Here is a 13,604-nt window from a genome sequence, read left to right on the forward strand (position 1 = left end):
TGTTGTTCTGTCTTCTATGTCTGCCACTTAAATCTTGTCTATATAAGAGATGTATGAATTTGTGTGTGTCTGTCTTACTTACTAGTGTGTGCGTTAGCTGCCGTCCTACATGTCTTTGTTTACAATTCTTAATATTAATATCTTTAAAGTGCCTGGAGTTCCTAAGAAAGCAGTCATTGAAGAGAAAGTCTCTGTTTCTCTACCTAAACGGGCGATGCCCCCATCAGATACAGGTATATACCCAACTCTCAAGAGAAAAACTAAAACCCTCCGAAATCTAGCATGGTCTTATATTTGTCAGATTGTGTGTGTTGTGTTAAATCTAAGTAAAGTTTGCCTTTGTTTTCTTCAATGCTGAATGTTGCTTGTAGCATATTGTCAAGTGATTGATGTTGCCCTTGTAAAATGTTTATCATTGGACAACTCTAAATCAGAGAAGATTGCCTGTTGCTTTATGGAAGCCCAATGAACTACACAATAAGTTCAATAATTGTTATGATATCTGCTGTTGCGGACTAGTTCAGACTTGCTGCAATCAAGAGAGAGGTGCTATTGATATGTTTGAGAATATGATCATTTGAAAGGGGAAGGAACAATAACTAGTATTAATAGGTGACTTCATGGTCAATAAAACTATAGATGCATGAAACCTCCCTGGTCAGTTGTCTGATGTTACAGGGCTTCAATTAATGAGACGTAGCTGTAGTTCTAAATGGCTGAATTAGTAATTGCATTCAATGAATGCATTTTTTATTGCTAGGTTTAAGTAAACCTTTCCATAAAAATATATGGATATTTTAACTACATGTATTTTAGCCATAAGTACAACAATGATACCCTGAAATAAGTGCAGTTAATAGCTGTTCTACTCACTGAAAGCTTACATAATATATCTAGTTCAAAGTTTTAGACGAGGGATTTACTTATGCTCTCTTATTGAATTGAGTATTGCAGTGAACATGAAATCTGTATCTGAAATAATCGGCATAATCACAACAGAGGAATCAATATGTTCCTGCTCTGAAAATGAAGCAACACTAAGGGCCTGCTTCACAACGCAAACTGCCATTGTAAAACTCTTTGTGAATCAGTCACTAAAAGCTCTAGTGTTGATCTGATTTTTTTAGCCATGCATACCTATACCTATAACATCTACAGATTTTTAATTAGTCACAAAGTTTCACGCTACAAAGACAAAATATATGAACAAATGGTGGCCTTGGAAACCAAATATGTACTAATGAATGCATTCTATTAGACAAGAATCAGCATTGAAATACTGTAATAATAAATTGTGACACACAATTTTCAGAATAATTAAATCTCTGAAATGACCCTAGAGTTATTTCATAACTTCCCAATTAATTCTAAATCGGAAATTAACATGCCTCAAATCTGGTGAAAAGAATGTGTACTGTCGAGTCCCTGGTGTAAACTAAATGAGGTACAATAGGGTAAAAAGAGTTTTGCATTAGACTTCAATGATGCTTTATGCATGTGATTGTATCTGCTTTCTGTTTGTCATACACTTGTGTTTGTCGGCTCATGTTTTTAACAAAAATATATATTTTTAAAGTTCCGACTGTGACCAGAAAAGTTGGAGAAGTAAAGGTAGCTGCTGTAAAAAGAGAAAGAGAAGCTTACACAAAAAAAGAAGTACAGGAAGAAGAAGTCTACGATGGAAGGGAACAATATTACGAAGAGCAAGTTTATGGAGAAACAGCAGTCTTCGAGGAACAGGTATACAAAGAAAGACAAGAGGTTTACGAAGAGCACTTTTATGAGGAAAAAGAACAATCCTTTGAAGAAGAAGCAGAAGAGGAGGAGAAACTATATGAAGAAAAAGAAGACATTGAAGAAGCAGAACTCTTTTATGAGGTAGAGGAAGAAGAGCAAATTCCTGTGGAAGAGGTTTATGAAGAAAAATCTGTAACCTACGAAGAGGTCTATGAAGAGCAACCTGAAATCGTAGAAGAAGAGGAAATCTATGAAGAGCAACAAGAAATCTTAGAAGAAGAGGTCTATGAAGAAGTGCCTGAAATCGTAGAAGAAGAAGAAGAAGAAGAAGAAGAAGAAGAAGAAGAAGAAGAAGAAGAAGAAGAAGAAGAAGACATTGCTGAAGAAACAGAGGAAATTGTAGAGGAAAGGGTGATTGCTGAAGAAAGGTTTGAAATTGAAGAAGAGCACATCTATGAAGAAAAGGAAGAACATATTTATGAAGAAATTCATGAGGAGGACGTTTCCGTTGAAATTGAACACATTTATGAAGAAAAAGGTACATGTTTGTCCTTCATGCTTGTTGTCCTTGTCATTTCTTTGTTCGCACTCACTAAATAGCAAAGTAAAGTGTGCTTTTCAGAGCGATCAAGGAATACATAAATGGCCATTATAATAGCTACGCTTTCTTTTCTACTCTGTCACAAAATAGAACTGCCCACATGCCCTTAAGTCAATGATGTTCTTCCTGCCTTCGCAGGATTTCCTGTCTAATCACTTACCAACAAATGCAGGCCTGTGGGACTGAATGCATGGCTGACGCGTGCACCCACACTGTATATGGATGGATATGTTTTTGAACATGCTTATTCCTGATAGTTAATCCTCTTTGCACCTTTGGAACACACCCTCTTATTAATGCTATTGGTTGGGGTTTTGGCACACTCTTTACATTGCTGCACACGCTGTAAGCACCGACGTGTTTTCCACCAACATGAAGACCAGCTGACATTGCCCAGCTCACTAGCTTCAGCATGGGGCAGCATCAGTATTCCCGCACAAGAGTTAGTTTTAATACCTGTCCCAATCTGTCAGAGAGGTTTGGCTGAGAGCAAATGAAGCTCTGTTTATTCCGTCTTCATCCGCATTGCATTAGCAATGCCATGCGAAACAGTGAACAGCTGAGGTGGGTTTGGAAGCTACCCCCTTTTACATAAACCTTAAGGTATTTTGTGGTCTGGAGCACTGGTTTACACTACCAGATGCAGTATCAATTATGACACCACCCCCCTTACAGTGGGACTAGATGTGATGCGTGTAGGGCCAATCAGGCACCTCCTGGTGCTCCCATGCTCGCAGTTTCCTTGCCGTCTGCTTAGAATAGCCTTCCTTTAGCACTGGCCTTGCAAAGGTGTTATCTTTTGAAAGCACTTCAAAAACCTATATCAATTCTCCTAAAAGGCGAACTTCCTGCTGTCCTTTCTAAAATACATAATCCTCAAAGAAAGGCCTGGAATGACCAACATTGCAGTTGTGGTCTGCTGTTTCAAGCATCCTCAGCTCAGTTCATGTCCAATGGTGATACACTCATTTCTTGTTTTATAAATCAAATGTCTCTTTGATTCATAATACATTCGCCCAATGCCTTCATGGGATTGAATAAACCCCGAGACAAAGACACATGCTTTTAGATCCTCTGTTGTGTAACTGAACAAGTTTGTCCACAGGGATTGTGCAATGCTTGAGGGAGGTGTGGTGTGTTCGTGTGCAGTGCACATTTCTGTTCTGCTTCTGTCAGTTCTGCGTGTCCCCTATAAACCTTGTTAAACCAAAAATAATATTTTTAAAGTGACTGAAGCGCCTAAAAAAGCTGTCCATGAAGAAAAGCTGCCTCTCGTACCAAAGAAAGTGAAAGCTCCTCCAGCCAAAGGTACATCAACTCTTACTCGAAATCACGAGACTCTTTCTTGATCTTTTCTTGCATCTGTTGTTGCTTGCGTGTTCTTAACCATGTGCCTTCCGTTGTACTCCTTGTCTGTATGATATTCTTTTGCTGTTACTTATGTTGTCATTATTGTCTGGCAACATTGCACACTGATTAAATGTCTCAACTAATATCTTTTAAGTGCCAGTGAAGCCCAAGGAAGCCGTGGTGGAAGAAAAAATTGTTCTTAAAAGGGTTCCTCCAGTGAAAGGTACATCTGCTTTGAATACTGCATTAATCCTGGATTGAACCGTCCCCATCCTCAACTATTAACCGCTACCAATTAATGAAAGTGAGGAAAATGCCCCTAACATAACTAAAGATGCCAACATGACACCCACTACTGGATGGAATCTTACTGTAACATAGTGTCTGCACAAAAGAGCAGGCAGCCTCTGCACTAAAGATATTTCCTCCATACACACATGTCTGCCCTGACTGCACAGCCTCCTGCTCTATCTACGGGTGGGCATAAAGACGTAGGGGGATGGGGCTCCCCATATTTTTTGCGTCACTCAACACCTGCTATCCAATGGAAACCTTGCGTAAATTAAATGAAAGGAAACAACCGTCACGTGGAACACACCACTTTCGGTTTAGGAAATGTGTGTCTGATTGTTTAAAAAAACAGCCAGATGAGCGCTCCCGCGACACTTAACTCCTCGTTTTTGTGGGACTCACTTCTTTGGATTGGTTCGTCTGGTCTGCAGGTATAGGAGGGGTGGGCTTGGACTGGTGCGCAGATTATTTCACCCATGAGTATCCCTGAAGGCGTACAGAGGGCATTTATTTAGGAGCACTATGTTTAACCAGCTAAATAGTTGTTTTATTTTCAATTTGTGTGCAACGAAATGTGGCCATTTGAGTTCCAGTCATTTTGTTCCAGGCCTGTGCTGCCTCTTACAGTTTAAACTTCCATCCATATTGTTTATTTGACCTAATAATAAGCATCCCCTCAGCCTATTGAGTAGAATTGGAAGTCTATTCCCATGGCAAGCACTTACTCTCATCTAACTAATAACTGCAATTTAACGTGTGGGAGCCGCAGGAAAAGCTCCATTAACAGACCACAGAGCCCTCGATAATCTATTCATTAATTCCAAATATCAATGGCTCCAGAGTCTCCCTGCAGATGCGTGTACCTCCTTTGAACCCTTACCAGTCAGGGGCTTCTAGCAATGCCCAGACCATCCTGCCAGCCACCCCATTCTGAGCATTGTGAGCCCCCTTGATGCAAAGGAGAATGTGGATGCATAGTTCCAGAATGGCTGCCCATCCCGTGCCAGATGAGCAAATGGGGTATGAGACTGAGACACTTGGGCAGAGGGGAAAGGCTACTTTCCCTCACCTTCGCCTAATGGAGCCACTCTACTGCTGAATGTCGTCAGATGGTAGACGATGCACACAATTCACCCAGTAGGACATTACCTTTCTGGAGTCAGATAAGCTTCCCTAGGTTTTTGGTTTCGAATATAGACGTGACATAATGTTGTTCTGTGAATGTCTCTGACTTTAGCCAAACAGACTGGAATCCCAAAGCAACAAAACACAACATAAATCAAAGGCTCCATAGGGACCTATATAAAATTAACATTTATCCGTTCCTGTTGTTTCTTTGGAAGAGCTGACACTAGATCTATATAATAGCATTGCGCTCACTGTCCCACCGTACAGGAAACTCCAGTAACATTATCAAAATGAACAAAAACCATGCACTTTATTGGTAGTCACTCTGGATATTTTGATAACCTTATTGGGTTTTACTGTTTGTGCGGTTGAGAAACCGGATCTTAGTTAATTCCACCTACATGCCTCACCCAAACACACACCCATACATACACAAAGCTTGCCTTTCTGATTCTTCGTTGTGTACGAAACTGTTTCAATCATGCATTCCCATGTTTGGCAATTATCCATTCCCATGTTTAATAATCATCCATTCTCATGTTTAAATTCATCCATTTCCATGTATGGCAATAATCCATTCCCATGTTTGGCAATAATCCAATCCCATGTTTGGCAATCATGCATTCCCATGTATGGCAATAATCCATTCCCATGTTTGAAACCATCCATTCCCATGTTTGAAAACCATCCATTCCCATGTTTGATGGCACCCAAATCCCATTTTTGAACATCCCAGCAGTGTTTTGTTGTTTGTACCAGTGTTTACATCTCTGTGTGTTTGATGTTTGTGCTGCAATTTTGTTTGTTTGATATGTGTTTGATATGTATGACATGCCTAAGACAAAAAATATCTTTAAAGTGCCTGAAGTTACAAAGAAACCTGCGCCACCAGAAATAGTGCTAAAGGGAGTTCCAAAAAAAGAAGAGGTGCCACGCGCTGCAGGTACAGTAACTCTTCTTTGACACTATGTCTTCATTGTCCTTAAAACATATGTTATGTGTGTGTGCACGTTGGTGTGTCTTCATGTCTGTGAGAGTTACCACACTGTGTTTGTGTTCCATGTCACTTCGCATATAATATTTCTTCAACTAAGTACTAGAAAACAGGTGTATCATTTGTTCATATGCTGTTGCACCTCTTTCTGCCATTTTGAATCAGACTCTTAAACCCATGGTGAGTACAGTGTTTGGCTATGGCAGGGTTCTTAATGCAGTGTACGTTTTATACATGAAACAAAATGTTTATTGTTTTGTGTTTGCTCTACCTTAAGTGTGGAATAAGTTGTACTAGGGGGGGATGTATTTAATGGCACATAAGACATGCCGCCTGTACATTTTGAAATCCACAAATACTGTGTGACGGGACTTGCCTTCATGCTTGGTCCAATGAAGTGAGTGAGTGAGTGAGTGAGTGAGTGAGTGAGTGAGTGAGTGAGTGAGTGAGTGAGTGAGTGAGTGAGTGAGTGAGTGAGTGAGTGAGTGAGTGACATAAAAGTGCTCACTGAGGACTGAACCGTTTCTTGGTGCTTTTAACCCCAACAACAAGGTGGTAGAAACAGCACTTCTACTAGACCCCCACCTCCGACCGGCTCTCAATTACTCACTCATGTTGTTCTGTTAAACGGAATGAAATTGAATTGATATTTATGTAGCGCACACATCAACAAAGCGCCCACTCACCCACCGTGTGCCGTTTCTATCGAAAACTGCATTTTTTATGTACCTTGCTAAAAAATACTGCAATTTCTTTAAAGTTCCCAAGGTAGTTAAGAAAGTTGTCCCTGAAGAAAAAGTGCCAACTCCAGCCCCTAAAATAGAAGAGGTGCCTCCAGCTAAAGGTACATAGACAGAACCTCGATATATTGTTTTCTTCTTTGAATTTCTAAAATCTTTTTAAAAACTAACATCCCATCTAATGTAGTAAGCAGCCAACTTGTTTATCAAATGTTGTGTTCCTAGTTTGTAACGTGTATAAATGTTTTGTTGAGCTATCACTCTAAAGTGTTGAGCACTAGCGTAATTGTAGTCCTTCCATATATTCAGGGGCTGGAATATTCTTTAAAAATGTGTTGTATTTATGTTATGTAAAATGTATATTTTTGTTATATGATGTTTTTGCACTATTCAAAATAGGAAGCAGTAATGCTTTACTGTGAATTATCACATCAGATAGTGTGGAGATGTAGTATAAAGAGATAGTACAGGGCCTATTTCACAGAGCGTTTTCCAATGGGGTTTTGCCATTATAAAACGCTTCTGTGAATTAGGCCTTAGAATGTGTGCTTGTGGGCTTATGTGTTTGTGTGCCTGGCTACCTCTGTCTGTTTAATTTGTGTTTGCCGGCATGTGTGTAGGTCTGTATGCATATCTTACTATATATAGTTTTTATAGTTGTATTTTAGTCCATAAATAACTTTTACAATACTACATACACATATATATTTACAATCATTGACAACAACAAAAAACAATAAAATTCATCATATATAAATATACATAGTAATAATAACAAAACAAAACTAGTAAATAAACATATACTAGACATTCCTATGATTTTCATGTTAAAACATTTACTTTGTTTTCAACTAGACACTACTGTGTAATTGGGGTGAATTATTCCAAACATTATCACCAAATTCATCATTTATTTACACATCATGTACTACTAAAGGTTCAAACAGTTGTTATACCCAGTTCACACGTTATAAAGTGCAATAGTCAAAACTTACTATACTATACGTACTATATTTTCTGTCTGTGTATTGGTGTGTGGGTGACTATCTTTCCATCTACCCCCCTGTGTGTCTATGTATGTCTCTACGTGTGACTTGTTGTCTGTTGACGTGTCCGTGGAGTGCTACCAGGGCAGGGCCCAGTGCGTATAAAGGTTACAGAACAGTTTTGAGTCCCTTTTACTATTCTATAAAGTAAATGATAAAAGTCAGGACAGCTGTTCCATTATGATGTGATATTTACAGTAGCAAGTCAGCCGGTTGTTACAATGCCTTAGACGTCAATATGCAATTCTGGGATAGATCCCGAATGGATGGATACTGCTTTAGTTTAGTGTTGTTTTCAGTAGTCAGTACATTGTAGATCTGATATGAAGGCTAGTTGAAATATGAGATGGATACGACTTCAATTCCAAAAAAGATGTGCCCTTGATAGGATGACAATGGCGTGTATACTGTGGGTATTTTTCTCAAGTGTCATAAACAATATTTTCGTATGATAGGGAAAGTTGCTCCAAGACACCTCTGAAAAAACGGTGTCAGTCTGAGCAGATATTTGTTCTTAGAATTGCTTGTATACTAAACATGTAAAACACTATTTTTAAAGTTGCCGAAGTGCCCAAGCGAGCTGTCCCTGAAGAGAAAGTTGCAGTACCGAAAAAGGTGGAGCCTCCTCCAGCTAAAGGTACGGTTAAAGTTGCTTGAAACTCCCAAACCCATGTGCCATAGCAATTCATCCAGAGGTGTGCGCTTAAGAAATACTTGTTGTCCTTCGCACTAGCCAATAATGTTTGATAACAGTGCTTTTCATGAGCTGAAAGACTAATAATAATTGCAATGCGTCAAGCGCCTGCTTGGTAGATATCTATTTCCAACCTTCCATCCCATCCTCCCCTGTATCTCTTATCCAACCCATAGGTATGGTATCATGAGGATAAACCAAACTCTCTCCTCTCTTCCTGTGCCATGCACAATGGGGGCCCAATGCCATCCGGCTATATTTCCAGCACTGTGGTATCCCTGCCACCTTGGAAGGACTGCCGTCATTTTGACACATCCAATTTTCAAAAGTCCTTTCTAAAAATCCTCATAGAGTGTGTGACGTTTAAGACTCTATGCATAGCTCATTGGGCATTGTATTATTTCTGCTGCCAAAACTGAGGCTGAAGGCACTCTTTAATACAAATCTAAGAACCTGGCACTCAAGGCAGTTCCTTGTCGACATTCTCTTTTTTGAGATCCTAATCTTCAAAATGAATTGCTGTGCCTCTCTCTCATCAAGAGGAAAGATAAATTTGACAAAGCCTGCTAGATGTATCTGTTTCACTCTTCATTCCCTCTGTTGGGTCTGTTGCCGAGCCCAGCTCCAGGATGCCAGATGACACAGTGCCCAACTCAAGTATCGTAGCCAATCCTGCCTTCTCTTCTATGACCATCCTACTTAACGCATGCCCCCACAGTGACCTAGTTAAGAATCTTTCTCTTTCGATACCTTGGTCGACTATCTCCTTCCAAACTCTCTACACCTACTGACACTTGTTCACTATCCATTTTGACTTCTGCATCTCTTTTTCCTTCTTCGCCTTTATCACTTGCTTTGCACGACATATTAAATAGTGCTAAGCTCTTTGGCCCACTGAACAGTGAAATCCTGTAGGGTTTATAGAATCGCCAATGAGTATGCAAATAACATCTAATGAATGCCATTCCAAGCAAAGGTTTTGTTTAAAAGTATTCATGGTGGCTATCGTGTAAACCTATTTGGATTATCATATTTGGCAGCCGGCCTATCCCGGCCGTATCTTACATGGGCCCTAGCATTCATAGTTCACAGTGCAGGCCTTTGCTACTTCCTTCTGCCCAGAGGTTTTACTATGAAATGATAGTTTTTCTTTGTGTACAGTCCCTATTCCCCCCCCCCTCTGTTGCAAGGTTTATTTTACTCTTTCTGACTCTGCTTCTTATTTCAACCTAAACTGTTGTAAAATATACACTGCCTGTGTCCCGTTCTGTAACTAATGTGCATCTGCCTCTTCTCTGTTATATCATACTACTTTCACTAAATCCTCTGAAAGCAAGCTAACCTTGCACTCACCTTGCTAAGGGTCCTTCTGGTTCTCAAACCCTCTTTCTTGCTGCACTCGTCCCCTTCCTGCTCCATTCCACTCCTCTGCCTATAGCACAAGCTTCACAGAATCGTCCATGTAAGCTCCTGCCATTCACTGATCTGCCTTCTGCATGTGCTGTTCTCTCTTCCCCTACCCCTTTCCCATTTTCCCATCATATAGAAGCTCAGGTAAATGTGATTCCTTGCTTAAGTCACTCACGCTTTCTGTATTCTTACGCCACACTGGATTATTCCCTTCACATCCACTTAGTGTGCACTATCTTTCAGTGCCCTAAACAGGGTTTCCTCCATTTACTAGATCTCACGGCTGATATGCTGTCTGCATTATTTGCTACTTTCCCTGGATTTCAATTCTGTTGTCTCTTTCCACCATGCCCATCACTGATCCTTTCTTTGCCCCCTATCATTTATACTTATGTTTTCTTTCTACAAATGGTACATGTAGATCCAAGCCAGTATCTGTCTGCTCGCCCTGCAACAGTGAGACCTACACCAGCCTTGTCCCCACATGTTGTCCATCTCTTACTCCCCGAAGCATTTCTATTGACTGAGGGCATCCATACACTGAGTGTGGTGCATCTTCCCTCACATACAGTCCCCTGAGTTTGAAATCCTCCACTTGTATGCAGTTCCCCTTGCTATGCCTTCCTTTTAAAAAGTTTCTCTAAACAGAAATGGGAAACAAGCTGTGAGAAGCCTTGAAGGGGCGATTAGTATGCACTAGCCTTATTGAGGCGTCAGGCTTTGGTGATTCCTTACTGCGTCTTTATTTGTTTCTATCACGACACTCCTCCAACTCGTACAAACGTTCTCTATGACTTTTCTTGTAGGCATTCAGTCTGTAACTATGTTCAGATCTTTTACTTTCTAAACATCTCTTGTCTTATCATCTCCACCTTCTCCAAATTGTCAACAGGACTCACTCTCTCATTGAATGTTATACAATTGTATCATAAAATGACACCTTGAAGAGGGCTGCGCTTTTCTCACTGGTCCAAACGCTAGCCCCGTACCCCGTTTAAGATGAGTCTTTGCATTCCCGCAAATGTACATTTCAAATGTCCCCAAAGAACGTGTACCTCACTTCCTCCAGGTCTTTCTCTGCCGGCATCCGGAGATTTTATGCTTCTGTGTCCTCGTACATGAAATACATTAGAGTAGGTTGCCTCACCAGACTTCCGATTGGCTGCCAACCTTCTCTTACTGTCCACCCTTCCACTGCCGGGGTCCTCTTCATGGTTTCCTTCTGTAACTTTAAGTGTTTCCAGCGGTTCCAATACCTCCCTCTTCATAGTGTTCTTTGCTTTTGTCCTCAATTCACAGTCACAGACTTGCTCTCTTTGAAAGCACACTATCTGGCTGAGGAATACTTTGGGTAGAAACGACTTTCTATGCATCAATACATTAGTGAGCTGTCAAACCTATACCTTACAGATCTGACCACTGTCCAAGGAGTAGATTTTCACTGCGCATACAGCAGCGTTCACTGTGTCCATTATGGACAGGGAATGCCATGAAATCTGGTGAATCTCCCCTTATTGGGTACCACGGCAGCCAACATAAACCTACTGACTTACATGCAGGCATGTCCATCACCTCCTCCCACGCGCAGAGTGCAGCCAGGTGGCAACACTACTGTTCCGGAGCTACCCCTTCACCACGACTAATGTACTCACTCTTGCTATGCAGACGACATACATTTGAGTTCTTCTTTCATTACCAGAAACAATCATTTCAATCCTGACAGTAAATCCCCCTTAGCTGCTTCCTAACTATAGTTATGCTTGCTTCTTAGCTTAATGAGAGATTAACATCTAGAGCATAATATGCAGATGCAGTTTCCTTTTAGAAACGTCTAAGTAAGATTCTACTAAACAAAAAGACGGTACTAAAACATTTACCGGCCCTGGCGCTGATGTCAGGAAAGGCCCTCCGGTGGATCATTGTTTCTAACATCTTTTGAAGTGTATGTAATGTTTTCTTTGTATGTCTGTGTGCCGCCTTGCTTCTTCTTCATGATGTTAGGGGGTCTTTACAGTTATTTACGTACATCAGCTGTCCACCCTTGCAAAATACATATGAATTTCCAATGGGGAGAAAATGAGGACTAGCAAAACCTGAAAACAATCCACGCCATTTTGGAGAGAAAATGATATAGTGTCTGCCCTACCTCCATCCAAAAGCATAGTTGCAGGCACCAGCGTGTCGATTCACCACACAAAGGCCCTCTGCAAAGTGTGAGCGGAGAACAGCGTGGAAATTCAGCTTTCCCCACAGTGCCCAGATGTTATCCTCCTTGAATACGCACTGTCTTCTGCGTACAGACTTATGTAAAACAAAAAGCACTTTTCAAACAATGAAGTCCAATTCCTGTGAATTTGTTAGAGTAAAATAACTGCACCGACCCCTTGCTGGATTCTCGAGTGATGCCCTATGTCACGTTATTGTGTTTAATGTGGTTTGGTGAACAATCGGTCATTTTCTGAAACAAAATGGATATCTTTTAAGTGCCTGAAGCACCGAAGAAACCAATTCCAGAAGAAAAAGCCCCAGTTGCCGTACCCAAAAAACCCGAAGTTGCTCCACCGAAAGGTACACAACCTCTTCACCCGTCTCTTCAGAGTTCGTCTTTGTATGGCTGTCCTCCATCTTCCACTACATCTTTGTATCACTGCTCATCGCCCATCTCTTTAGAGTTCGTCTTCGTACGACTGTCCTCCATCTTCTATTACATGTGTGCACCACTGCTCTTCATTTCTTTTAGTCATCTTGTTTTTTATGTTCCGTATTGTACACTCTTGTGTGTAAGGTTTTAATGAACTTCTAAGAAGCTAAATTCACCATAATGTCTTTAAAGTCCCCGAACCCGCAAAGAAAGCTGTCCCCGAGAAAAAGGCCCCGGTGGTTGTTCCCAAGAAAGAGGAGGCCCCGCCTGCTAAAGGTATGCTACACCAGCTATTACCTGAAATTGCAGTGACACTCATTTCAACTTCACGCGCGGCGTTACAGACTCTTGCAATGTGCCTGTGTGTTTGTGGTTTGTTTCTTGTCTACCTCTTTCCGAGCAATGCTAATAGAAACCGTGTCTTTAAAGTGCCAGTGCTCAGAAAGGTGGTACCTGAGGAAAAAGTGCCTGTCGCCCCTCCAAAGAAGGAAGAAGTGCCACCTGTTAAAGGTACACTAACCTTAAGCGGAGATTGTTTTACAACTCTTTGTGTGTGTATGTGTGTATCATTGTTATGTCGTTTTTATATGTTAGCAGTATTTCTTTTTTGGGTACATGGGGTAATTCAACTGCGTACTGGAAACCATTGTGCTTCGTTATGCTTCCCACCCTTAACCACACACCTGTGCAAGAACAGCTCCCCCTTCTGTGTAGCAATGACAAGAGACACCCAACCTTGGCTATTCCCACATCACTTCAGGGCACGGAACAGAGCAGGGACCACCAAGAGCGGTGAGCGGCGTAGAAGGGAGAAAGACATAGAGAGTTATTACTCCAGACCCTGCTTTCATTAGTCCTTCCACTGAGAGACGGGTGCCATTTTAGGTTGTTTCTACGTGTGATCTTAACACAGACAGAAGCAGGCATACTGCCTCTCTGCAAGTGCTGGGCTGGCACTGCAGCACTAATGCC

The 13,604-nt window shown here is 41.1% G+C and overlaps 1 protein-coding gene across 1 annotated transcript in view; it reads left to right on the plus strand.

Annotated features, from left to right (window-relative positions):
- TTN (titin) overlaps nt 1-13,604 on the plus strand; it is a 364,996-nt gene that overhangs the window by 181,569 nt on the left and 169,823 nt on the right. The window contains exons 130-139 of the mRNA XM_069616101.1: nt 150-233; nt 1,577-2,275; nt 3,566-3,646; nt 3,843-3,911; nt 5,967-6,050; nt 6,862-6,945; nt 8,447-8,524; nt 12,476-12,559; nt 12,825-12,908; nt 13,062-13,142. Of these exons, the coding sequence (XP_069472202.1) occupies nt 150-233; nt 1,577-2,275; nt 3,566-3,646; nt 3,843-3,911; nt 5,967-6,050; nt 6,862-6,945; nt 8,447-8,524; nt 12,476-12,559; nt 12,825-12,908; nt 13,062-13,142 (1,428 nt within the window). The remainder of the gene's footprint in view (nt 1-149; nt 234-1,576; nt 2,276-3,565; nt 3,647-3,842; nt 3,912-5,966; nt 6,051-6,861; nt 6,946-8,446; nt 8,525-12,475; nt 12,560-12,824; nt 12,909-13,061; nt 13,143-13,604) is intronic.

The sequence above is a fragment of the Ambystoma mexicanum genome, chromosome 9 (genome assembly GCF_040938575.1).
Source record: "Ambystoma mexicanum isolate Mex_15411 chromosome 9, UKY_AmexF1_1, whole genome shotgun sequence".
NCBI lineage: Eukaryota > Metazoa > Chordata > Amphibia > Caudata > Ambystomatidae > Ambystoma > Ambystoma mexicanum.